The 26,641-nt window shown below is 40.9% G+C and overlaps 1 protein-coding gene and 1 pseudogene across 1 annotated transcript; one reads left to right on the top strand and one right to left on the bottom strand.

The window, feature by feature from the left end:
* The first annotated feature begins 507 nt into the window (after nt 1-507).
* On the top strand, nt 508-22,687 carry LOC127953795 (proline-rich protein 12-like). The gene is made up of 16 exons (XM_052553099.1): nt 508-828; nt 7,162-7,316; nt 7,480-7,641; nt 7,768-12,218; nt 12,353-12,556; nt 13,326-13,400; nt 13,956-14,745; nt 14,836-15,329; nt 16,248-16,364; nt 16,485-16,618; nt 17,164-17,798; nt 18,737-18,856; nt 20,082-20,179; nt 20,302-20,433; nt 21,336-21,431; nt 21,523-22,687. Exons 1-16 carry the CDS (start codon nt 746-748, stop codon nt 21,658-21,660), a joined length of 7,884 nt encoding a protein of 2,627 aa, XP_052409059.1. The 5' UTR covers nt 508-745; the 3' UTR covers nt 21,661-22,687.
* Nucleotides 22,688-23,453: 766 nt separating this feature from the next.
* Nucleotides 23,454-26,641, bottom strand: part of LOC127952276 (synembryn-A-like) — a 4,767-nt pseudogene continuing 1,579 nt past the window's right edge.

Here is a 26,641-nt window from a genome sequence, read left to right as displayed (position 1 = left end):
TGTTAGTCCACTCTTAAAAATGGCGTCTTCTTGGCTAAATACCTGAAAATAGCGATTTGAATCCCGTGCGTTGGTTACATTTTTTGTGAGATTTTGAAGCACGACACTGGTCCCTTGCATAATTCTTAGAATCTACCTTACAAGACACTTTGTTTCTGACGAGGAGGTAGCCTACCATCCTGTATCCATGGTGTAAATATTTGGGGCGCAACAGCTGCATAAAAAAGAAAACGCGCGCTCGGTTGACTACTATTTATAGAGACCTTGTATCTCACCTTTTTTGTGGCAATGCAGTACGCGAACAACTGAGAGGAAATATGCTACAATCAAGCACGTGTCGTAGTTGTAACAAGCAATGGGATCAGAATTAGACATGCAGTGCATCGGCCGCGTTGCTGTTTCTGCTACGAAGGACAATAGGCATCGAGATATATAAGAGGGCAAAAGAGGGGAGGGGAGGAAGAAACCGGATTTTTTGAGGTGGCGGTGGTTGGTGTAATACTTCACCCCCCTCCCTCCCCCCTGTATCCTCCATCTCCCCCTCCTCCTTCTCCTCCTCCCTCCATTCCTCTCCCCCTCAGTGCTGGTCCTATTCTTGAGGACTTGCTTGTGAAACAGGAGAGATAAACAGACATTGAGCGCAGAGGAAAGGACACGGGGAGAGATAGTGTGTTAGAATTTAGGAAATACCTCCCTCCCCTTCCCCCTGTCTATCTCTCCATCTTCACCCCTTGTCTCTTCTTTAATGGATAGAAATTATCCTGGCACAGGATTTGGTGATCTGGGCGCTGGAGCGGGATGGAGTTACGAGAGATCGGCGAAGGCAAGGTAAGGCGCCTGTGCAAGTACACTTCTCCCAGGCACTGGATGCAGAAATATGCCTAGCTGGCTGTAACAATGCCCATGCCGACGGACGCAATGCAATGCATTGCATGTTCCCACTTTCGCTCTCAGTGCTGTGTTCATTCACCTCTTCCATGCGTTATATTGTCGCTGGCTCTACGCACAGCCATCAGTATTGTCATTTCTGAGGGAGGAGGGGGTGTCTTGAAAATGCAAGGAATGCGATTGAGAGTTAATGCGTGATACGGAAGGTAGACCGAGACAGAAAAGGGGGAGAGGGGCGAAAAGAGGGGGGATGGGATGATGTTGCTAGCTAGCTTGCTAGCGTATTATCAAAAATGAAAAATCAAACCTTCTGGCTTGGAAGCTCTCCGAACTGGACATTGCATGCCGTGCTTAAATACACGCCAATTCGGCGTAGTGAGTAATGCGTGGCGCAAAACGCACGTTGACAAGCGTTATTTTGGAGGCAACCAATTAGGAGCAATCACATTTTTTGGGGATGAAATGGTCGCTAGCTACTGTATGCTGCTTGTCTCTGTAGCTAACGCGTATTTGTCTGTAAATCGACTAGGTTTTATTTTGAATGAATAAAAGATATTTTTTTTAGATTTATTTGAACGTTAAATGACTAAATTCAGAGGTGAAGTTCCTTACGGTCAACATGTACTCGTTTACAAGTCACAACATTTGCTGTATATTAAACGGTGTATGAACAACCTCTAATATTCATAATAAAAAAAAAACATTTCATAGCATATAGTTATAATGTATAGAAAAAAATACCATATATGTTGTTGAGGATACTGTCGTTTTACTAGTCTCTTGGCAACGTACCAAATAGTGTGTAGTGCTCCTCAGTGAAATTACAGCGTGACCGAGACGTGCACACTGTAAACATAGACGTAAGACGCACTGCAAGCGTATATGCAACCCACCCACAGAAAACACGATCAATAAATACTTAACTGCATTATGTTTTTTTTTATTATTATTCACAAAGATTTGAAACAACTAATAAAATGACCCGACAAAGCTTAGTTTCACATTGACTAGCCATTGAATCTCTGCGGGGGGAAATAAGCTTGCTCAAAAGGATTGATCCTTGTAGAAAGTGTTGCATTGCAATATTTAAATGTCAATGAAATATTCTGTTGCTACCTGAAAACGGGACTGTGACGGCGTCGTGCTCTACGTTAGTTACGTGTTTCCCTATTTTCGCGGCCTACTTACAGTTCAAAGGCGCACCGCTATGTACGTTATCAGTCGCCGTGACAACCAAATCAATCTTAGCAGCTTACAGAGCGCGCGTGCAATCATTCTTGGTGGCTTTAGTGTCTCGCGTTGCATGTATGGAGTCAGTCGTTGCCTACACTTCACTTGGGTGCACATCTACAGCATACTTTAGCCTATTGTTATATGGGCACGAAGTGAAATGTTAGGACATTTGATTTATTTATGATAATTTAGGTGTATTATGCGATACGGTGGATTCTATGCAATCTATTAGTTGTCTTTGCAGACTTTTTTCTGCATTAAAAAATAAATAATTTATTGTAGGTTGTATTTAATCCTTTTTATTATTATTATTATTATTATTATTATTATTATTTACACACATATGCAAATAAGTTCAGGTGCCTATTTGTTGTCTCTTTCATAATGTGTCAAGAAATCTTATCATTTGTTCATCGCAACACATTTGGAGTGGCTCCTTTTTTCTTACATGACAGGACAACAATGGGGCTATTCTTTTGAGCAATCATCCCTAGATGTGTGGAAACCCCTGTGTGTATGTATGAAGAATTCTAATCACACTCCTACAAAAGGAGCACAAAAGCTGTGTGCAGGGTGTCCGCGGGGTTTTAAAAAGTATTAAAAAGTGATAAATCAAAATGGTCAAATTTAAGGCCATTAAAAGTGTTAAATGTGGTCTCAGAGGTATTATTTTTTTCCAAATTAGGTATTATTTTTTCCAGACTATCAGGTGTCTTATTCTGATTGAAATTCTATCTGCGTTCGTGTTAGTTCGTTTATATGGGCTTTAGCATATCTGGGCACATAATCAAAGATCTTCCGTCTCATGCTGACGTCATATTCAGTGGTCGTTCGGCATCATCTCAGAACACTGCGCGCTCAACAGAAGTGGCTGGCTTACGTTTTATTTTAGACTTGCTTCAAGGCATATCTTCAATGACTGGACAACCATCGTCGTCTTCTTGGACAAATGCAAGTTTTCTAATAGCTGGGTTAACGACCGGTAGTACCGAGGTCCCGTTCAAACCCGGTTCTTGACGCATACAACGCTATGATTTCCGCGAAGCAGAAAACGAGTACGGAATCTCAAAATCCAGTCATGTAAATTAAACTTACATTTTAATATGGACAGTCATGGAATTTGTGAAAGCATAAATTAATCAAATCAAATCTCCATATGGACCAGTATCTGTAGTATTAAGCAGCAAAAGTTGTTTGAAATATGAATCTGTGTTCTGCGCGTCTCTGTGTGAATTAATGAATGACAGAGACGTGCAGGTTTATTTACTACATAGACTGAAGCGCATGACGCTTGCATTAATTTCAGCATCTGTTGTCTTCTCCTGTCAAAATAATCGAGTTAATTTAGAATTATTCATATTCACTTTCGAAAAAGCAGAAGACATACCGGTTTCTCCGGTAGTGGGCGGAGCTAATGGGCAAATAGAAATTTCAAAATGACAAATATGCATTCATTAGGCCTAAAAGAAAATTTTTACATAAGGGCATTGTGTTAGAAATATTACTATTATTTAGTAAAACGTATGTGATACTGCTACCACTGTTGCAAAAAAATAAAAAACTTTATTTAAAAAAAAAAAATAAATCTCAATATTTCTCCCATGTTTTAATTTTAATAGCAAATCCCCTTTATTTACCAAACATAAAATGTGTTTAAATTTGATAAATTAAAAGACAAATTAAATTTGGGTGAAACTTGTTTACTGTTTTTCATAATTATATAACTTGTAGAAAAACTTTAAACACAATTCTAAATAAGTATAAAGAATGGCATTGGTTTTATTTTTAGTGCTAAAAAGTTATTTTTTTTTTATTACCAAATTTTTGTGTTTTGCTTTGTTACCGAAATTGGTACCGAGAATCGTGGATTTTCACTGGTATCGGTGCCGAATACTGAAATATTGGTACCGTGACAACACTAACAGGCAGGCTTATTGTTCGGTCTATCCATTTTCTCCATTGCACATTTTATGGTATTTGTTTTATTTTTATTTACTAAGTGAAATAAATGTGCAATATGCTGTCAACATCAGTCTCTAAATCTATTATTTTTTGTATGTTATATATGTCAAAATCTGTGTAAATAATAGAAAGGTCGCTGATTAACACTTGCAATTCAGTGTCGTGATGGTTTTAAAAAATATTCTGAAGGTAGTGAAAAAGGTATTAAAAAGTAGTAAATTTAACTTAAGGATTGCTGTATATACCCTGTGTGTGTGGTCAGAGTTTTTCTAACGTGTAACATTCCCCCGATATTCTGCAACACTGTATCTCTGGCTGATTCTTAGCAGTCTGAAGAGAAATTGTTCTATTTTCTGTCGGAACCTTTAATATTGTGTTTCTGACTCGAGAGCATCTCTGTAGAATCCTAGGCAGATTGATAGAATCCAGAATCTTAATGAGGAGTTCAGGCTTATGATGATGGACAAGCTTCAGTGCTGCTTCTGCTGCTGCAGAGGCTGAAACGCACCCGCCGAATAAAATGAAATAAAATGCTTTTGTATTGTATCTTCTCTCTTGTAGTTTTCCGAAAATTGCTTCTGCTTTTGAAAGAATATTAGATAGTGAGACTGCTGCTTTGGGTCATTGGAAGCATAGCTATTATGCAATGATGAAACACTGAGAAGTGGTAAATTAAAATAAAATAAAATAAAATGACACTATAGGGTCTGTGTAGGACACCACATTTGGCAATATTGGATCTTGTGTTAAGAAATGTTGTTGCATGTGTTAATATTAAATGAGAATAAGCTTATAAAATTATAGCACTGTTGCTAAGCAAGACTTCTGCACACTGAATCTTGGTTGTGAAGACGACAAAGGCATACTCCATGATGACAAGGTTCCCCAGGCCCTATGTCCTTCGTAGGGCAGCATACATCCAGCACACACATCTGTACAGTCCTAATGGAGATTAATGGCCGTGACTGAGTTCCCCATCAGGCTGTAAACATTTTGCACCTGTTGGGGGGGGGGGGCTGTGTTGAATTACTGCCTATGTAATTAGGAGCAGTCTTGTACAGTGAATTCAATCAAGCTTTCTAATTTAACCCTTCCCTTTGTTTTTTCTCCGGTTTCCTTCCGTGTGTTAGTTTATTTTTCACATTTCACCTTTTCCCTATTATTCTTCTTTCCTCCATTATCAAATTATGCTCAATAAGCTCAAGAACAGGCACAATGGCAGGAGGTGAGAGGTTTAACAAGATGAATTGATTGACTGAAGGTGTAAGACAGCATGATGAAAAAAGGTGAGAAAGGAGAGGAGAGACCAAGAGGAAGAAATTAGTAGATGTAAAATAGTTCAAATGTATAAAAATCGAAATGTATAAAAATGAAATAGTAAATATATACATGTTTTTTTATATATATTAAATCGATTTGAGTCCCTATATATTTTTATTGTAATATCAATTAGATGTTATAATATTAAAACAAAGAAAATGTAATTGTAGGTCACTAATTAAATTGAAAAATCAAAACTATTGCTCATTCCTGCTGTTGTTAAATTCAGCATGAAACAGAAACCGTCTTCTCTTCCCTATTGTGACATTCACATTCATGTGAAATGACTTGTCGATTGAGAAAAAATGTTGGACGGGAGTTGTTTTTGTCTATTGTTAATTGAGTGGATAGTTGATTGTTGTTGTTTAATTGCTGCGATCTCAAATGAGTGACAGGTTGCTGGAGGGAGGAATTATTGTCCAGCCCTCACGCCGGTGCACACGTGATCAGAGAAGAGATGCTGTTGTGAGGTGGAGGGGAAGGAAAAGTTCATGTTCATGATTAAAAATGACGAGTGCAAATTCATTTAAAGATGTGCATGGATAAATAAAAAAAATAAAAAAACTAATGAATTAATTTGTAATAAAAGAATATTTAATAAAAAGCAAAATAGACTCTCAAAGTTGTCTCATACTTTTGAACCCCACTGTTTGTACAATATCCTTCATTTTACCTTATTCTTGTGAAGTTAAACATCTATTCCCTGATCGTCTCTGCGCTGCCTCTTTGGGATTAAGAGCCAATTACTGTCTAATTCTTATCAAACCTCACATTACCACGAGTGAAACTGCTTTCTTTGGTTGCACAGAATAATTATTTCATGTACATGGATCTCACATTTGAAGAGAGTACTGATGCTATGATCATTATTTATTCATGATGAGAAGACATTCAGTTGCAGGAGAAGCACTTGCTTGTCGGGATTCATCATATGTGTTTATTTTTTTATTTTATTTAAAATATCCATTTCATAACTTGATGGTCCTTTTTAAATGCGACGTGGGGCTTTTTTTCCATGGTAGCCTACTACTATGACTCTTAACCGTTTTTAAAGCAGTGACTCAGCTTATCTACAATTCTTGCCTTGTTCTGCATAACCTGAAATGTAGTTATCAATAGAACCAGTATCAAACAGAAACAGCAATGTTTCAAAACATCATAAGGGTACTTTTGTCATGACACTGTATATTATCTATTATGCCAGAGGTACAATCAGGGAAGCAGTTGGCAGCCGGGATGTGCGCTCTCACTCATGCATTTAAATGTTTAACCCAGTTCATTAGAGCCTTTATCCAGTTAATTACGCGAGTCTTGTGCCTCCAAGATGAGGGTGTTTTTAAAAGAGATGGACATGCTCCCAGATGGAACCCCCTCAGGATGGACATCAGTTGTCTTTGTCACTTTTATTACGGTCTTTTGAGAGATGCGTATTCTGGTGACTATACAGAGCCCAGGAGTCTATTTAATGGAGAATGACAACATAAATCTAGTCTTGCGTCCTGTCCGGACTCAATTGGGAAGCATATAATGTGAGGCTGTGCATATAGATTGGACAGATTTATTTATGTAATTCTTAGAATACTACAGTACAATCGAAGATGTAGGTTTGAATAAGGTCTTTCGTTAATAGGTTTTAAAATAGATTTTCTGTCCACTCCACTGCTTCTGTTGACGGATGCATAAAATGTAAACAATTACTTTATTATTGTGTCTTTTCCTGTAAAATTCCCTCTGTTATTTGAATTATCTGTCTTTCAGTTTGGTTTATGGGAGCTCCAGATCCTCCCATCCAGACGCAGAACTCCTCCACCGTCAACCTTATGCCACACCACACCCGCTGCAAGGATATGCAACAAATCATCATCCAGGCACCTCTGGACAAGGCGGAGCATGGGGCACAGGAAGGAGCTTAGGTACGGTCAACAAAATTAAGTAGTTAATGACTGGGAAACCTCTGCTGATTCATCCAGCTTGTTTGAGTATAATGGTGACAGCGCATAAAAACATATTTCTTCAGAAATTGCTTTGATTTATCACTGCACTGTTAGACTTTATTTTAATAATCATCTCTCACAGGGCTCTCAGGATTGTTTGATACTGGACTACATCATGCCAGTCCCTCAGGACCAGATGCTTCAGTCATGAACTTGATCTCTGCTTTGGAATCCCGAGGTGCTCAGCCACCCCCCTCTGCCTCTTCCCTTCTCTCCCAATTTCGTACCCCCTCTTGGCAAACTGGTTAGTGTTGTGAGTTATTGAATAGAAAATTATGTAATTATAAACACATAAATAAATATATAGAATGGCCTTACTAACTGCTGGATCATTTTCTTTTTCCTTTGCTTTCTCTCTCTGTTGCTGTAGCAATGCACACTCCAGCCCCTGCAGAGCTATTCATTTCTGGTGCACTACCTGGCTCTGGCTCATTTCCCTCTTCCTCTGCTCTGTCAGCATATCAGCACCCTGCATCCTTCTCAGGGCGCTCCTTCCCTGGAGTGACCCCATCATTATCTCTGCAGGACACACCTACCTTCAGTCCTACTTCCAATGGTCTTTTGTCACCACATGATCCTTTGCTACACATTAAAACACCCTCCCAGTCAAGTCTTGGCTTTGACCGTCTTCTGTCTTCACAGAGTGGGACTGCTTCATATAGAGGGCCACAAGAGCCCACTAGTGCTCCTCAATCACAAGCACCTACATCCTCTTCAACACGTCATTTACCGCCTCAGTTTAACCTACTGTCCTCACAACTGCAGGATCAGTCCTCTCAACTCTACAATTCCTCTGTCTTTTCTTCTGCACACTCTCAACCACCACAGTCCCAGGAAAGAGCCATCCCCAGGCAAGACAGTGTGATTAAGCACTACCAGAGACCTTCTCCTGGACAGTCTCAACTATCTTCTTCCACACCTCATCCCCTACAACACTATCTTAGTTGTGGTGCATCAGGATACCAGCAGATATCCCATCATCGGCATGGTTCCTCCATAAACTGTAGCCCACTGGGTGAGCAGAGCCCATCATCTGACCCCAAACCCTCTCCCCGATCAGAGCAGGTATATCGTCCTATTATCCAGCCCCTGTACACCTCCTCCTCGGTCTCCTCCTCAGCTGGCTCGGGTAGTGGTATTGGGAAAACAGGAAAGAGTTCCAGTTCAAGTAGTGGCTACTCTTCCTCTGGATCTTCCTCATCTCGAACCCCTCATACTCCTCCTTCAGCTTCCTCCACCTCCTCTTCTTCCTCCTCTGCCTCTAATCCTAATGTCTCATCCAGTACCTCTTCTGCACCCTCAAGGCAGCAACCACCACCCCAGACAGCACCACAACCCCCGCCACCTCCACCACCAACAGTGTCATCCTCTGCTACGCAGCAGCAGCCACCCAAACCTTGCCTATCTACATATGGCTCTCCAGTTGCTCCCGTGAAGCCAACAGCTGGTCAAACCCCACCACAGCAACAGTCATATTCACCAAGCCAGCCACCAACCTCTCACTTGCCCCAGCCATATGGAGGATTCAGTTCTCCACAGGCTCAGGATCTTGGTTCCAGCCTTGGGGGGTCAGGAAAAGCTTATGGAAATCTTGGAGCTACAGGGCGTTCATTTTCAGCTGAGGTTGTCTATGGTTCTGATTCAGGATATGGATCTTTGCCACCATCTCTCAGAGGGGCAGGGAGTCCCTCAATTGGCTATGGTGGTACAGGACATTCACCTGCACTAATGGTGTCTGGAGGTGGAACTGGTACAACAAGCAGTACCACCGGATCTGGATCAGGTAGTTCAGGAAGCGTTGTGGGTGGTTCAGGTGGTGGTAGTGCTAGTGTAGCAAGTGGTGGAGGATCATACCACATCCCGGATTCCAGTCCTTCACCGTCAAGTAATTCTGGAATAATTCGCCCAGGTCTGCACTCTCCTGCCCCAACTCGTCCTGCACAATCACCTGGAGGAAATGGGGGCAACAAGTACCTATCTTCAGTTCTTTCCCCAGCATTCCTGGCTTCTCCACAAGGATACTCAGACACAAGGGTGCCACCCCAGCAAACACAGTCTTATCACACAACACCGCCAAAATCAAAGTCTGATTCTGATATGCTTGGGGTAGAAAGATCTCAAGAAGAGGACGAAGAAGATGAGGATGACTTTTTGATTCAGCACTTATTGCACTCACAGAGTCCAGCACCCAATCCCTCCCAGCATCATTCTCAACAAGCTCAGCAACTAGCCTCACAACAACCGCAGTCCCAGTCCATTTCTCAGAGTGGAGATGGAGGGAAGTCTCTCTCTGCATATGATCTGAACAAGGCATCTGAAGAACGTTATCATCTACAGAGTGTTATTCGGGCTAATAATACCACCAACAATGTGGCTTCAGTTTCTGCTGGCTCTTGTGGTCCAGGCACAGGTTTAGAGAACCAGTTGGAGATGTCTCTGAAAAAGCAGCAGCAGACTAAGTCTGATAGAGTGCTTGCTGGAGCTGGTGCAACTGGAGGTCGAGGTGCAGTTGATTCTTTGTCACATACTCAATCCCATGGTCAACATGACTCCCTAGGTTCAGTGGTCCACTATGGCAGAGGAGACCCTTACACTCATCAAACACATCAACATCACCCTCCTCACCCATCGCACTCACAACACCCTCAGCATTCACAGCACTCTCACCCCCATTCAATGTCCCACTCACATATAGATATTAAGAAAGCTCAGGATCCTTCAGAAATACCCTACCTACGAAAGACTCCAGACTTGCAGCAGCGACAGACCCAGTCCTCCCTTGGGCTAATGGATTCTCCACCTGACCCATCTCAGCAAACCTCCCAGGCTCACCTTCTCCAGTCTGTCGTTTCTCATACCACTCGGAACAAGATGGACAACCAACAGACCCCCTCACAGCAACAACAACACCCAATGAGCCAACAGGCCATGATTGGACCAAATGGGGGATTAGGTACTGGTGGCTCTGGAGGAGTAGACACTCAGCCACAGGCCTCTCAACTTCAACTCCAGCTCCAGTCCCAAACTATGGAGGTCCACTTTGGACATGAGGCTCAACGAAACCAAAGCCAATCAAGTCAAAATTCTGTTTCACCACTAGACATGCTAGAGAGATCTCTCTCCAAGACAAACAGTCGGGAAGGGCCATTGCCCACTGATAGAGTGGGTGCAAGAGATGGGAGCACTGCTGATCATCAAAGACAACAGCAACAACATAGGATGTCCTCACACCATCTGTCCCACCACTCTCAACAACCAGCAGCAGAGCTTCATGATTTCTTGTCCGAGTCCGATTTGAGCATGTCAACCCCCTCTCATTTGCATCATATGGCCTCACACCATCCATCCCTTCATTCCCACCATCAGGCACACTCTCACCATCAACATCATCACCAGCTCCCTCACCACATGCAACCAGCTTCTGGACCTCCACAGCACCAGTCCCAGCCCAGGGAACAAGAGCCACAGCTGGATCAGGTCAAAGAGCATCAATATGACACTGGTAGCCCTGTGGGAAAAACAACTCAGAATCAGGGTCAAAGCCAAGAGCAGCAACAACGGTTCATGCCACTGACATCTATTTGTTTCCCAGATTCTCTTCTCCAAGAAGAGGATCGTTCCTTTTTTCCAGGGATGGAGGACATGTTCTGCTCTGAGGACTACAAGGCAAGTTGTACTGGGGGAGTTGGAAGTGCAGGACAAGGGGGTCAGGATGGAGTGCCAGAGGCACGTGGAACAGTACAAGATGGAATGGATGCAGTTAAAGCTACAGGTGGTGGAGGGGGAGGTACATATGACATGATGGGTCATCATGGTGATCAGGGGTACGGACAGTATTGTCACAGCTTGTCTGAATCTGGCAATGGTACTATGCACTTAGATCTAGACCCCTTGAAATCACATGAACTCCCATCCACTGTAAACACAGAACAACTAGGCTTAATTCAGTCTCAGGGTCCAGGCCTTGGGATGGACAGCACGGGACACGTAGTGGACGGAATTGGAAACAAAATGATGGGCTCTGCAGGTGTAGGTAGTGGTCCTGGCACAGCAGGGCTCACCTCACCAATCTTTTGTTCCTCTAGACCTAAAAAGCTTTTGAAAACAAGCTCATTTCACCTCCTTAAACAGCGAAAAGACCCTAATGCCCAATCAATGGCTAAGAAGAACTATGCTCAAGAATATGAATTTGAGGATGACGAGGATAAAGCAGATGTTCCAGCTGACATCCGCTTAAACAGCAGACGTCTTCCAGACTTGCTTCCTGATCTTGTTTCCAGTTGCAGAAAGTCTGGAAGTGGTTCAGGAGTTGGCAGTTTAAGTCCTTTGATGGGTGATTTAGATTTCTGCAACCCCTCAGGGTACCCATCCCTTGGACCTCCTCCACAGCTGCTCCCACATGATGGCCCAAAGAAAAGGGGGAGGAAACCCACCAAACCTAAACGTGAAGGTCCACCAAGACCTAGGGGTAGGCCACGTATTCGGCCTCTCCCCGAGCCTCCTTATTGCAGGAACATGATGGGACCTGGTGGAGAGAGTAAAAGGGGCCGTGGGCGAGGAAGAGGGCGTGGAAGGAAAGATGATCAAATGCTAGAAATGCACAGAGACATGAACAAGGGGCAGAATTACCAACAACAAGCACCTCACCTCCATCATCAACCACAGTTACAGCAGCACATGCACCACCATCTACAGCAACACCAACCACAACATATGCACCAACAGCAGCATCTACAAGTACAACAACTTCATCAACACCATCAACAACTTGTACAGCATCAGCCTCAGCAACAATACCAGGAACCCATCAAACCAATCAAAGTAAGTCAATGTTTATGATTTGCACCAATGGGAAGAATTATGTTTATGGGAATGATGGATCAATGAAACTGTAACAAATGCAAAAGCATGGTTGAGTAAAAACTTAATTAATTACTTAATTGTTTTTCTACCAGATTAAGCTCCCTATTCCTTCTATGCCCTCATCTGACTCCCTATTGAGGACAGACTCACTGTCTAGTACAGATCCAGTTTTGTCTGATGGTTCAGTAGGATCTGCACCATCTCTTGGTTTGAGCCCAGGACCCACTAGCAGTGTGGATATGAACAGAAATGATATGAGCTATGGTCAGGAAAGGATGAAGCAGAATCCCCAAGAGGTAAGTCTTAGCTTGCAAAATTTGTTTTTAAATAACTACAGATGTTCTATGTAAAATGTAGAGCAAATGGCAATTCTGTGGTATTTTAGGATATTATTTGTTGCAATGTCTGTACCCTTTCATAATCCTTATAAAGATAAATTGGTGTCTTTAAAACATTTGCATAAAGATACACCATAAAATCAGTTCTGACTATCTCACTTTTTGCAGACTATGTGTCCAAAAAAATAACAAACAATTTGCTTGTTCATATTGGATCTTTTTGATGTCCTCAGATGACCTGCAGATTTAGAGGCAAGTTTAGAGGAGGTCAAATATTTTGTGGAAGACCTGCCAGGCCTTGTTGGCAGCTGTGATAGATTAATTTTTCCAAAGCAAAATGCTTTGCTAAATTTGTTCTTTTTATTTAAAGCTGTTCTTTTCTTTTCTTAAAATTTCTTAAATTGATTTTTAGTCATTTTTGTTAGCTGTGCATTTCAATGTTCAACAATATTATTCAGCAGTAGAAGGGATTGGTGGGAAGCAGCATGTGAAATCAATTATGATTTATGCAAATTCAAAAGGATTTATACTTACTGAGCAGCGACCAAACTCACTATGAGGAGATGATCAGAAACCTGAGTAGGATCTTTCCAAATACAGAAAAATCTAGATGATGACAAAATGGTCTAGAAAGAAGAGTGTAAGAGCCAGTCTAGGGTGTTATGTGTAGATATGTGCCATTTCTTTATGAATGTATATGCAATGTTTATGATTTATGTATCTGCAGATGTCCTGGGAGGGAGACATGGATGACCAAATGACCCCAGAGGCCTGGGCCACCATGCAGAAGCTTTCCGGCTCAGTAAGTCATCAAGTCTTATTTTAGATCAGGGTAATTCTGATAGAAAACCTATTATATATTAAATGCATTTGGATTTCTTTCACACGCAATTATTTTACAGAGGAAGCACTGTTCTCAGTGTGTTCACTTTGCCACTAGAGGGACCAAACTACATAGACTAGGATGATTGGCAGGCCACTCTGATGACTGAGTTCTTAAAAAATGCAATAAAAGAAAGGGAGAGCGCTGTTGCTAGGGTGGCTGTTGCTAAGGTTACTGATTCATAGTAACCGTCATCAACCACCCTGCTGTTCAGTTAGGTGTTTTACCTCCTTCTTGACACACCTATCGTGAGAGAATGGGACTACAGAGATTATATAATATACAGATGTTTATTAAAGAAGTACATTTTAATACAGTTTGTCATTGATTTATAAGCTGTTTTCTGGTTGTTCTTTCTTTTTCTTTCCCTTTTTTTTTACTATACTTGCCTTCTGTGTAAAAATGTCAATGCTATTCAACTCTTTTTTGCTTGTATTTTGCCATCTTTCATTGCTCTGCACCTCTTGCTCACAGACAGAGGAGAAATCTTCAGAGCTGAAGTCGGGTTTTATAACTTCCTTTCTGGATTTCTTGAAAACGGGGAAGAAACAGCCGGGCACTGAAGCTCCACCTGTGGATGGGTGCACTTCCACAGATTCCTCTTCAGTAAAGGGAGGCATCCGCCCATTATCCCCACAACCACCTCCTCCTCCACCACCCCCTTTTGGAGAGAACGAGGGTGATGGAAGCCTGGGTCTCAGTAACTGTCCCTCCCCCTGTAAAAGACTTGACGAGGAGCTCAAGAGGAACCTGGAGACCCTGCCGTCGTTCTCCTCAGACGAAGAAGACTCGGTCAGTAAGAACCAGGACTTGCAGAAGAGCATCTCATCTGCCATTTCTGCCCTCTATGACACGGCCCACAGTCTCGCTGCCATTCCACCTCCTCCTACACCATCGCCGCCTACTCCGCAAACGGTGTCTCTTAACACACCCCCTCCACTCCCACAACCTGAGTCTGTCCCGTTCACTGAACCTGAGAATGAGATAAACACGTCACAGGAGCTGGATTCGCTCTCAAGGCCCGACCTGCAGGAGGAGGCACATGTTCCAGGCAAGGGTGAGGAATGGGAAGAACCTGTGCAGGTGCTACATGAAGACATACAGCAGAAAGAAGACAGGCAAACTGAATGTGAGGAGGAAGGAGAGGAGTTGGAAGAAGACAGAAGTGAGAAGGAGGAAGCTGATCAGATAAGGATAGAGGAGAGCAAGCCGGAAGAAGAAGAAGAGCCCAAGTATGAAATGCTGGGTGCTCCCAAGGTTGATGGTGAGTATATTAACATATCTACAGTCAGATGTTACAATCAATTAAATATTAATTATTTTCTTCTTTCCTCAACCGTATTCCCTGTTTTAGGCACTCCATCTGAGCTTCCCCCTGCACCCCCTTCTCCTCCATCTCTTTCTCCTTCTCCCCCAACCTCCTCCTCCCCATCACCTCTGCCTCCTCCTCCTCTGTCTCTCCCCTCCCCTCTCCCATCTCAAGAAGAGGAGGAGAATCTACAGCAGCAGCAACAGCCACCACTGCATAATTCCCTGCCTCCCAGCCCTTCTCCACCTGCTCTCCCCTCTCCTTCCCCTCCTCCGCCCACGTTGCCCCCCTCTGCTACACCCCCACCGTCCCCCTCCCCGCCTCCTCCTGAAGAGCTGCCCCAGCCCTCCCCGGCCTCACCCCCCACCCCCGAAGATGCCCTGACGCCTCAGATCACTTCACTGCACCTGGCTAAGAAACAGTCCAACGCGGCCATCGCCGGAGAGAGTGAGGATGATGACAGTGAGAGTGGGGGGGAGGGGATCTTCAGAGAGAGGGATGAATTTGTGGTGCGCACTGAAGATATTGGTACTCTTAAGGTAAAATTTCCTGTTTGTTTGTTTTTTGTTTGTTTTTTTAAGTAGATTTCTGTGTGTAGAATTGATATGTAGATTTTTTGCAGGGATAGTTAACCCAAAAATTATTATTCTATTATTGCTCACCTTCATCTCATTTAAGTTCTACATGACTCGATTTCTTCTGTGGAACATACTAGAAGATAATTAACAAAACTCTTTGGTTACCAACATTCTTTAAATGATCTTATTTTGCGTCACACATAAAAAGAATGTCACACATGCAACCACATGAAGGTGAGTAATGAATGACAGAATTATAATATTTGGATGTACTATCCTTTTAATAATTGAAGTCGCAATTAAACGGAAATAGTGACAGATATTTTCTTCCGTAGTGCGATGTACATACGAGTGAAATAGATTGTAAGAAAAGAAAAGAATTATGGTGGGGACTTGATTCTGTCTGTGTCAGGGGTCTACAACCCTGCTTCTGGAGAGCTACTGTCCAGCAGAATTCAGCTCCAACCTCAATCAAATACATCTGAACCTGCTAATCAAAGTGTTCAGGGTTACTTGAAAATTATTGACCGGCGTGTTGGAACATGGTTGGAGCTGAGGTCTGCAGAACGGTAGCTCTCCAGGAACAGGGTTGGAGATCAATGGTTGAATCTTGAAATGTCGGTGTTTCAGTGAAAAATTTATGCTTAGAATTGATTACGGAAGGGCAGGGGTTAAGCAGAGTAAATGATTGGAAAAATCTGGTATACATCACCAGTCTGTTGTTTCTGTGAAAGGTCCAGTTATGTCAAAAAATGAAGCATGTGCATGGATGAATCGTCCACAATAAGATCTACGACATACATTTACAAAATAGATAAATAATTATTTTTTATTTACTGCCAATTTAACTAGATGCTCAATTCTCATTGCTTTTCTCAGCTGGCGCTGCAGACCGGACGAGAGCCTCCTCCAATCTGGAGGGTCCAGAAAGCTCTGCTGCAGAAGTTTGCTCCTGAAATCAAAGATGGACAGCGGCAGTTTTGTGCTACCAGTAATGTGAGTGTGTTTTTGTACTTGATAAGAAATAATAGCAGGCCTTAGATGGCTTTCATGAAAATGTAACACTACACCACCTCTTGAAACTCATGCTCTCTGTCCTCTGTCACTCTTTGGCAGTATTTGGGTTACTTTGGAGATGCAAAGATGCGTTATCAGCGTTTATATGTCAAATTCTTGGAGAATGTGAATAAAAAGGATTATGTCCGAGTGTGCTCGCGGAAACCCTGGCATCGGCCCAGTCTCACACTGAGGTAATTTCACTCTAAATGCTCTTCTGGAGCTATTGTTGTCCCGTGCTATATTGCCGTCAATACAGTAGTTACTGTCAATCAAAGAGTTCTTTTGAAGAATCTTCAAACAGCTTTTATAAAACAATTCACAGTGGCCTAAGTGTGTTAAAAAATTAATGAAAGACAAAAAAAGTAGCAGAAATGTAGTCCATCTGACTCATTAGCAATATTCAAAGTCATCTGCATTCACACAATAGGTTTGTGTTTGAAAGCAACAAAGTTTAAGTATTTATTCATTAATAATCTTTCAACTGCTGCAGCTCTGTAATAAAATACTGACGTTATGATAAGTGATCTGGAGATATGCTAAAGCTAAGGACATTTGTTTTCCAACCTGTGGCTTAGGCTTAAAGCATAACAGAATTTGATTTCCACAGAAACAATACTATACAGGTTTAAAATTTCACAAGGCTGGGTAAATAATGACAAAATTTTAATTTCAGGTGAACTGTTAGTTTTATCAGTATCTTGTTGTTGCTAAGATGAATGTCTTTCCTTTCTACCAGACGCCAGACACTTCCTAAGCCACAACCTGTACGGAGCTTGACTCCACCTCGCATGGAACGAGAGGACCGAGAGAAAGACAGAGAGAGACAACGGGAACAAAGGGAAAAAGAAAAGGAGAAAGAGAGAGAAAGAGAAAAGGAAAGGGAGCGTGAACGAGAGAGGGAGCAGATCGAGAAATCTCGGAGAGAAAAGGAGAAAGAGAAGGAAAGGGAGAGGGAACTTGAAAAGCAAAAAGAGCGGGAGAAACTAAAAGAAAGGGAAAGAGAGAAGGAAAGGGAAAAACAAAGAGAGAAAGAAAAGGAAAAACAAAAGGAGAAGGAGAGAGAGAGGCAAAAAGAAAAGGAGAAAGAGAAGGAAAGGGAAAAACAACGAGAGAAGGAGAAAGAGCAAGAGAAGGAAAAGAAGCTCCAAGAGCGACAAACTCAAGAGAAGCTGGAGAGGAGAACTGCCGTTGTGGAGCGGGGGAGGGTCAAAGAGGAGAAAAGAGTGGGAGAGAAGAGGGTTGACAGGACGAGGAGCAGACCTGTGAAAGTAAAGGCAGAACCTCCTCCTAAAAAGAGGAAGAAGTGGCTTAAAGAAATGCCCTCTTCATCTGATTCCGACTCCTCCCCTGACCCGCCCAGTGAGGATGAAGGTGTGTATGGCTTGCTTATGTGTGTGCAGTATACTGTGTGTGTGTGGTTTTCCATTATTATGCAAAGCTATGAGCAGCTTCATTCAGTGTTACACTTTAGATGGGTTAGCAAGATTTTTAAATGTTTTTGAAAGAAGTTTCTTATCCATTTATTTGATCACAAACACAGTAAAAACATTAATAATATGAATCATTGCATTTAAAAAAAAAACAAATATATATATATTTTAATGAATTTTTTGTGTGAAAGCAAAGCTGAATTTTCGTCAGCCGTTATTCCAGTCCTTCAAAAAGATTGTTGGTGCTCAAAAAATACATTTTTGTGGAAACCATGCTAATTTGTTTTTCAGGATTTTTGATGAAGAGAAGGTCAAATAAAAAAACAACAACACTGCCACATTTGAAAATGTATTACATCCTCGCTGAATAAAATAATTCTGTTCTTTCAACAACAACAAAAAATTATAATCTTACTGAACGCAAACTTTTGAATGGTGGTACCATGGTTTGAAGTCCCATGTTAAAACCGTGATTTGTAAATATGGTAATCTTTCATTACAACTATATATACATATATATATATATATATATATATATATATATATATATATATATATATATATATATATATATATATATATTTATATATATATATATAGTACATTGTATTACCATTCAGTATTTTACAGTAGTTCCAACACAGTATTTCTATATTAATTTTGTTATTTCACTCAAAACCAGCATGCTAGTATCTGCAAACTACTGTTCAATTTTACATATAGTAAAAATTATATTGCTACAACCTGTCTATAAAACAGCACACTGTATGAGATGATGGACACTGAATTTAGTTTATTTAGCATTTCTTGTTCTGTGGAGCCAAAACTAAGCAGTTGAAGTCTGTTCTGCAATGTGTTCTGCATCTGTTCTATCCTCAGTATCCACACGGAGTGGGATGAACAGTCGAGCCATGAGAGAGATGTTCCGCAGTTATGTAGAGATGCTGGTCAGCACTGCTCTGGACCCGGACATGATCCAAGCTCTTGAGGACACCAACGGTGAGTGCACATCATTAGGTTCAATACAAAGTGCATGCGTGGAGGATAAGGGAGAGAAGGATGGAGAGAATAATGAAACGAGTTTAATAAAGTAAAGGAGGCAGAGAGAGAGGACAATGAAGTGAGGCTAGAAAAATCATGACAAGCAAAATATGCTTAGAAAAGAGGAGTGGAAAGTCACAGTGACTAATGAAGGCTGTTAATGTAAGTTCCATTAAATTAAGTTTTTAGGCCACTGATGTCATCTTTCCAGGCCTAAATGCAAAGATATCTGAAGAATGAACATATTATAGCAGTGATTAAACCTGTGCCTATAGATCAATTTGCAAAAAGCATCTAACATTATTTTAAACAGCATTTTTCTAATTCTTTTGCTAGTTAATTCTTACGATTCAAAAGTTTAAATTTTATTGAGATATTAATACTTTTATTCAGCAAAAAAGCTGCTAATTGGATCAAAAGTAAGTTTATATAGTTACAAATTAGTTTTTAATTTTCAAATAAATGCATTTTTTTAAAACTTACTTTACATGCATAAAATAATTATTAAAAGAAAAAAGTAAAATTTTCCAGAAAAGAAAACAAAATAAAACAAAACAAAACAAAAATAAATATTTTTTTAAACCCACCCCCTATAAACCTATAAATGAAAATCAAATATTTATAGTTCAATCATGACAACTCTCAGACGATTTTAGCATGGTGATGGATATGACAATGTTAATGTATCTGGTCTTGGCAGAATAGATCTGCTACGCTGCTGCTGCAAGTACAGGAACTTGCTACTGCCAATGTATGCGGAGATACGGTGCCATGAGTATTTAAGATATACTGCTGCTGCACAAATAGCATATAAAATAACCCACAGCAGATCTATACAGGTGGAGCTGGGGAAGGTGGAGGGCGCTGCAGGAATCACAAGTGAATGCTAGCCAGCCATATTAATGTGAGGCAGTAATGAACCAATCAGCTTGTGCCAAGTTGTTTAACTCTCCGAATATCATCAGTTACATTAACAACCCGTCAGCCTGCGCCATCTAGAGTTTCATGACTGAACTATACATTTAATTATCACATTGTAGGACCATTTCAATATTAACTAGTTAAAAATGTAAGATGCATATATTCTATAATCATTTAAACGTGAATCTTAAGTAGTGGTGTTTTTTAATTGAATTACTCAATACCAATGCATTACCACTGGCTCCTCCCCTTTTGTCCTCAGATGAGCTTTATCTCCCACCCATGAGAAAGATTGACAGTATCCTCAACGAACAGAAACGAAGGCTTTTAAGAAGGGTCAACATGAGTGTACAGCATCAGGTGACCCTGGCTTTCAGTGATACACAAATGCATTTCTTCTGAGTACTTTAGATGTCTTGATTTGTGTTTTGTGATGAGCATGTCCGGCAGTCTCTCACTCTCCTTCCTTTCCCATTCTGTAGGAGGCACTGCACATGTTCCCTCAAATGACAGCAGACCCCCTAGACTCTGGAGCGGTTAAAGTGCACCTGGGTGGAGAGAGTTACAACCGTAAAACCCTCAACAGAGTCAAGAGGAGCCTTCCCAAACCGCAGGCATGTTGTATACTGTTTTCTCACATAATTAAGCCATTGAGTAAGAAAGAATTTGTGCTCTTTAGCCATACCTAGAAAAAATTAATGTTGTTGAATTATAGGGGTGTAACGATGCATTGATCAAATGAGTAACTATATGATATGTCAATGCAATGCATAAAAATCTATATATATTTTTTATAAATGAATAAGATGACTTGACTTGTTTGACTCTGAAACTATAGTTGCATTTGGTTAATAAAAATGTAAGTGGTTGTGTAAAATAATATCATTATATCGATCATAGGCCCCTAAATCTAATCAAATTGTAATAGTATCGCAGCATGTTTTAAGGTATCGGCAAATATTATATTGCTGGGTGAGAGAATTGATTTCAGATTGTATCACAACAAAACTTTACAATTAACTTTATTTACCTCTATTGCATTATATGACAAAAAACCTACAGGCATTTATTTTCAAGAAAGACAAAACAATAATTTTTTTTAATCATGTTTTTTAAATGGTAATTGATTAAATGTGATCGTTGTGATAAATTAAACCTGTGATTTCTAAACCGTTTTATTAACAATCATTGCAAAATTGGCTGAAAAGCACCATTTGTTTGCAGATTTATATTTTGTTGTATAATGCATATTTATGAAAGATATATATCATATTTTGAAAAATGAGAAGATATTTCTGTCCCTATAATAAAAGTCAGTTGCATCCAGAACAACATTGGACCCTTTTGACTTTCATTTTTTTTTTCTTCAGAATATGTTCTTTTGTTTTTCCAAACATGAAAGAAAGTCATACAGGTTATTTGCCAAACTGTCCCATTGAATTCCAATAATACATCTGTCTTTAAATCTCAGAGCTCTTTTTCTTCACTTGTAAGCCCATTTCTCTTTGCTTGGCAGGACCTGAAGCTGTCGACAGAGACTTGTCGAATATACAGTCTTTATCACTCTCTCCATCACTACAAATATCACACATTTCTGCATTGTAAAAAAGAGGTATGAGGAAATATGAGCTTATTTGAGAAAAGCAACACTGTATCCGTGTACTAGCCCGTAAAAGCCCTCGCCTGTCTTTCTCCCTCCTCAGACGGACAGCATAGAACAGGCAGCGGAGGAGGATCCAGGTCAGGAGGAGGTGGTTCAGCAGTGCATGGCCAACCAGGGCTGGCTCGAGACGCTGTTCAATTCCTTCATTGAACTGCTGACGCTCAGCACCAAGGCTTAAGATTCAGCTGTCGACGTTCCTAGCACGTCCTGTTTTGAGAAGGGAGAAACTCCTCTCTCGCAAACAAAACCGGTGCACCTCCAGGTTGCAGGAAAATGAGATTTTCCTTTGCAGAATGTGTAAGAGCCACTGGCGGTTTAAGCTGTTGCATTTTAACATAAAAATGTTTCTGTAAAGCTTTCATTCCTCTCTCTTTCATTATGTGTCAGCTCCCTGCGACGGGAGCCACAGGGAGGCGGTATGAAAACAAAAAAAACTAAAGCGCGAGATTGTGTAAAGACAGTTGTCTGCACAGAGACGAATAAAGATAGTGCCAAAGGGAACAGGGTTGAAAACCTCACTGGTCAGCAGAGGTGAGCTTTGAATGCTATGTTCCATGCACACTCTTACATATAAATATGTATTATGAACAATTATGATTTGTATTATTTATACATGGACATTTATACATGGTTACCTCCCAAAGCCGGGGCTTTTTGCTGTTATTATTTTGAATAATGCTCATGTTTTATGAGGGTGTACATGAAATGGCCCACCCGTAACCCCCTATTCTCTCTGTCCCCTAAGCTGAAGGACAAGGCGGATAAAAAGAGCGGGGTCAAAGCAGTGTGTAGTTCCTTTTTTTGTCAAAAAATAGAGCAAAAGAAAAATGTATTTAAAAAAATAAAATAAAAACGTTCTGTTTGTTCTTTAAAAGAAAAATGCGGAAAAAGAGGTGTATGTGTTCGTTTTCTCAAAGAAAACACAAAGGTGCAGAGGGATGTAATAGTTTTAAAATGTGCAAAATGTCTGTGTTTACTGTTTGTTTTTTTTATCTGTTGGTTGTTTACTATGATAATTATTATTGTTATTATTATTATTATTATTTTGGAGGTTTGCTTATTTCTCTCTTCTGTAAATATTGTACAGTTGCTTCAGTCTCTCTCTCTCTACTTGTCCCTCATCTGTACATGAGTCCTCCTGTATTTGACAAACGCAAATAAAAGAAAAGAAAATGAGTTTATGAAAATGATGCATTTTCACACAAGACTGCCTTGGAATTTTATTATTATTATTATTATTTTCTCATTTTGTTTTTCATTTTGGACGGGTATTTTATAAGGGTAGGAATGATATCGTGGAGGGAAATACATTAGAAATCAAGCAGTACAGTCAAAAAAATAACCTGCTCTAAATATTGTACTTAGGTTCAAAGTGTACTAACCATTAAACGTTTATCCGAGGATGTACAGAACGGTAGACTGATCCTCAGCAGTGTTCTTCGAGGTAAACATTCCACTCCTGCTAGAGCGCCAAAAAAGAATCGGTAGAACTGCACTTCCTGTTGTTACCATGGTAACATAGCCATGGCAACACCAGCAGCATTTTCCAGTAGTGTTTGTCTTGTCTTTGGTGTGACGGCTGTCTCTCTTTGTCTCTTTCTTTCTCCTTTGCTTGTTACTAGCTTCGTATTTTACGGTTTCTAGCTCATCGTGACTCACGAGAGTTATTACAAAGAGATGACATTCTTGGCTATTTTGTGTAGGCTACATTATAAATTATTTCTTGCCTGCCTTATTTTTTTCTCTTCACACGTCCTGCAGAGCTTCGTTTATTCTGTTTAATTTCTGTCTCAGTAAAATGTATTTTTACATACACAAACGGATTAAATGAAACAGTAGATTATTTCCTTATTATAATTTGCATGATTTTTAGTTGCGCTATTATAAATATCGTTTCAGCGCTATATCAGTCATTGGTATAAAATATCTTGCAGCTGTCTTTCATTAATCATCATTATCATCCTGTCCTCATTACAGCTCTGTTCTACTATCCTCTTCCTCCTCCTCCTCCTCCTCCTCAGTGCTGTGCCTCGTCTGGCCACAGAGCGGCGCCAGGTTGCCGTCCGTTGTCACTCACTCTCATTGGCTGAATGATTTTGTTTCTGAGCGGGTGTGGTGGAAGGATAATAATGATGAAACAAAAATATGTATATATATTAAATAAGGCTGCTGTATATCATAAGAGGATCACCTTTTCACTACACATACGTTTTGAACCGAAAATCAGTGATGATTTTACCACATTCCTGGTGGAATATCTCTGAGACATACACACCGTGAGAGTTTGTTGGACATGTTTATGAGTCTGAGTGCCTCTGCCTCTGTCTCTTCTTCAGTCATTCCTTCCACTGAATCGGACTCTTCCTCCACCCGTCCTGTCACAGTGTTAATCCTGTCCTTGGCCTGTCTGTACTCCACCGTGTCTGAGTCAGAGTCACTGGAGTACTGCGGTTGAGGAGAGGTGCAGCGTGCCGCCAGCAGAGTTCATAAATACCATACCGACAGCACTGTTTTAAATGTCATAGAAAGGTGCTGCAGTGATGACATTTTTGTAGGCCAACCCCTGAAACGAGTTAGCATTTTAGCACCTCCGTTTCCTTTGTACTGAAGGCGATGGGCTCTTTGGTTAAATGCCTAAAATATTTCTCAAGATATTTGAATGGGTATTTTTTTATGGGGGCAGTCGTGGCCTGTTGGTTAGAGACGAACTTGTAACCCGCAGGTACGAGTCTCAGGTTAAGCAGGAATTGTAGGTGGGGGGAGTGAATATCCAGTGCTCTCTTCCACCATCAGTAACATGACTGAGGTGAGACCCTTGAGCAATGCATTGAACCCCCAGCTGCTCCCTGGTGCCGCAGAAATGGCTGCCCAATGCTCTGGGTGTGTTTTCATGGTGTGTGTGTTCACTGTGTGTGCGCGTGTGCCTTTGGATGGGTTAAATGCATAGCTCAAATTTCAAGTATAGGTCACCACTTGGCCACATGTGACTTCACTTCATTTTATAATGATATACAATAAATTGGGAATCCCCCTCGTGATTTTTAAAAATCAGTTGCTAACATATAGCTAAATGCTACTACAAAGTTGTCAGGGCCATTAAACAGAATCACACACAAAAAAGAAGGCTCATCTACTTATTAGTCTGCTAACTATTTTAACTCAAACTTTCAGGAAAAGTATTTTTAAATAAAGATTGAATTAGTTTTCCAAAGCAGTGGTGAGGACCTTAATGCTGTTTTTTTTGGTAATCTGTGCAGGGTTGTCTTGCCCTGGCAACCAAAAACACACTTCTGTCAGGGATACGCGGGACTCAGATGCAGGTAACAGAGTTTATTAGCCCAAACTGGGCAAACAGGAAAAAACAGAAGAATGGCAACTCCTCAGAGTAGAACAAAAGAGACCTCTCAGCGGGGACCAGTCCAAGCGTCTTCTGTGACGCAACGTCAGGTCTCATCCACCAGAGCGTCGTTGGGGGACGCAGCGTCAAGTCACACCAAAATCCCTGAAGGAAAGGACAGAGTGCAGAGAGGAGCTGGGGGTCAGGTCTCAGAAGATCCAAAAGAGAGGTGAGGCAGGGACCGGAGGCAGAACCAGTCTAGACTGACAAGAGCAGTACCCGGGGAAAGAACACAAATCCAAAAACACGACAAGGCAGGACTAGGCAGACAGGTTGAACCAATCACACTCGAAGCACAAAACAATCACAACGGTCTGACAAAAGACAGAGCACGAGAGGAACTAAAATAGAGGAGAGCTAATGAGGAAGGAGTGGCTACAGGTGTGACGGAACACAGGGAATTAAGGGTAACGAGTGGGAGGGGGAAGAAACACTGACAGCAGAACACATGAGCTGTCAAAACAAAACCCATGTGTTCTGAGACTAGACACACAGACAACAAGACAAAAATATAGCAACACAGACCTAAGTCATGACAACTTCTTTTGTGACTTTTCGCGACTCTCTCGCTCTGATCAGTGAATCACTCTGATCAGCGAAATGTCTGTGCTGCTCAGCCTCGCTATACGGGAGTGTGCACTCTTCCGGCAGACGTGCCCTCAGGACCCATATAAGGAAATTCCGCTCCATCTAACGTCACACAGAGCCATACTCGAAAAAAACTTTCTGAAACTTGTGACAAACCGGAAGTAGTATTTTTGGAACAGAAATACTCCTTCAAACGTACAACTTAATTTTTGAAACTTTGTCCATGTTTAGCATGGGAATCCAACTCTTTAACAGTGTAAAAAACTCAGTATGCATGAAATAGCATTTCACCCCCCCCCCCTTTAAAGAAATAGCCAATAGGAAAAAAGCAGCTTTTACCTCATCTACTTCCTGTCTGTGCACACTGTAGGTCAGGGGTGTCAAACTCAATTCCTGGAGGGCCAGAGCCCTGCAGAGTTTATATTCAACCCTCATTAAACACACCTGATCACATCAATCAAGTAATTCAGGCTTATTTGAAAACTACATGGTTTCTGTGTCAGAACAAAACTCAGCAGGGCTCCGGCCCTCCAGGAATTGAGTTTGACACCCCTGCTACAGGTAATGTTAAACAGGTTCTTGAGAATCTCAAGGGCACGCTGAGTCACCTCCTTACACACAGGGGGTGCTGTGAGGTCTTTCACCCCAGCACACTTCCAAACACTGTTCCAGAGCAGCAGTCAGCATGGACACAGGAAGAGCACACAGAACGAGTCTCGAAGTGTCCACTGAAAAGAAACAGGCTGTTTTGTGTTCTCCTAACACAGTGGTCCACGCTGAGTTGTTTTATTTTAAATTAATTGTTTTATAGAATTTGCATTATACAAAAATATAAGTACATTTCAAACAGAATTAAAGTTAAAAGATAAACGTTTCATTGTTTCGACACTTTAGAATACTGTTCCATTGTTAATGAAAAACTACACAGGAACAGATGACTAATGCACTATTAGCATTGTAGCAACTACCTAACAAAAAACTCTGATTAAAGATTTAGTAAGTAATAGTGCTCAGTGCTTTTCATAAACTACTGTATACGTTCCTAATTAATGTGAATTGTGCATATAATTAATTCTAAATTGAAGATCATGGTTACCTACTGGTAATGATTCAAGTATTAAATTAAATACTAATCAGAGTTTCTTGTTAGATATTAGTAGCTACTAGAGTGCTA

Source organism: Carassius gibelio, chromosome B3 (assembly GCF_023724105.1).
Source record: "Carassius gibelio isolate Cgi1373 ecotype wild population from Czech Republic chromosome B3, carGib1.2-hapl.c, whole genome shotgun sequence".
Taxonomy (NCBI): Eukaryota; Metazoa; Chordata; class Actinopteri; order Cypriniformes; family Cyprinidae; genus Carassius; species Carassius gibelio.
The sequence above is the reverse complement of the archived record's forward strand: the minus strand, read 5'-3'. Positions and strand labels throughout refer to the sequence as shown.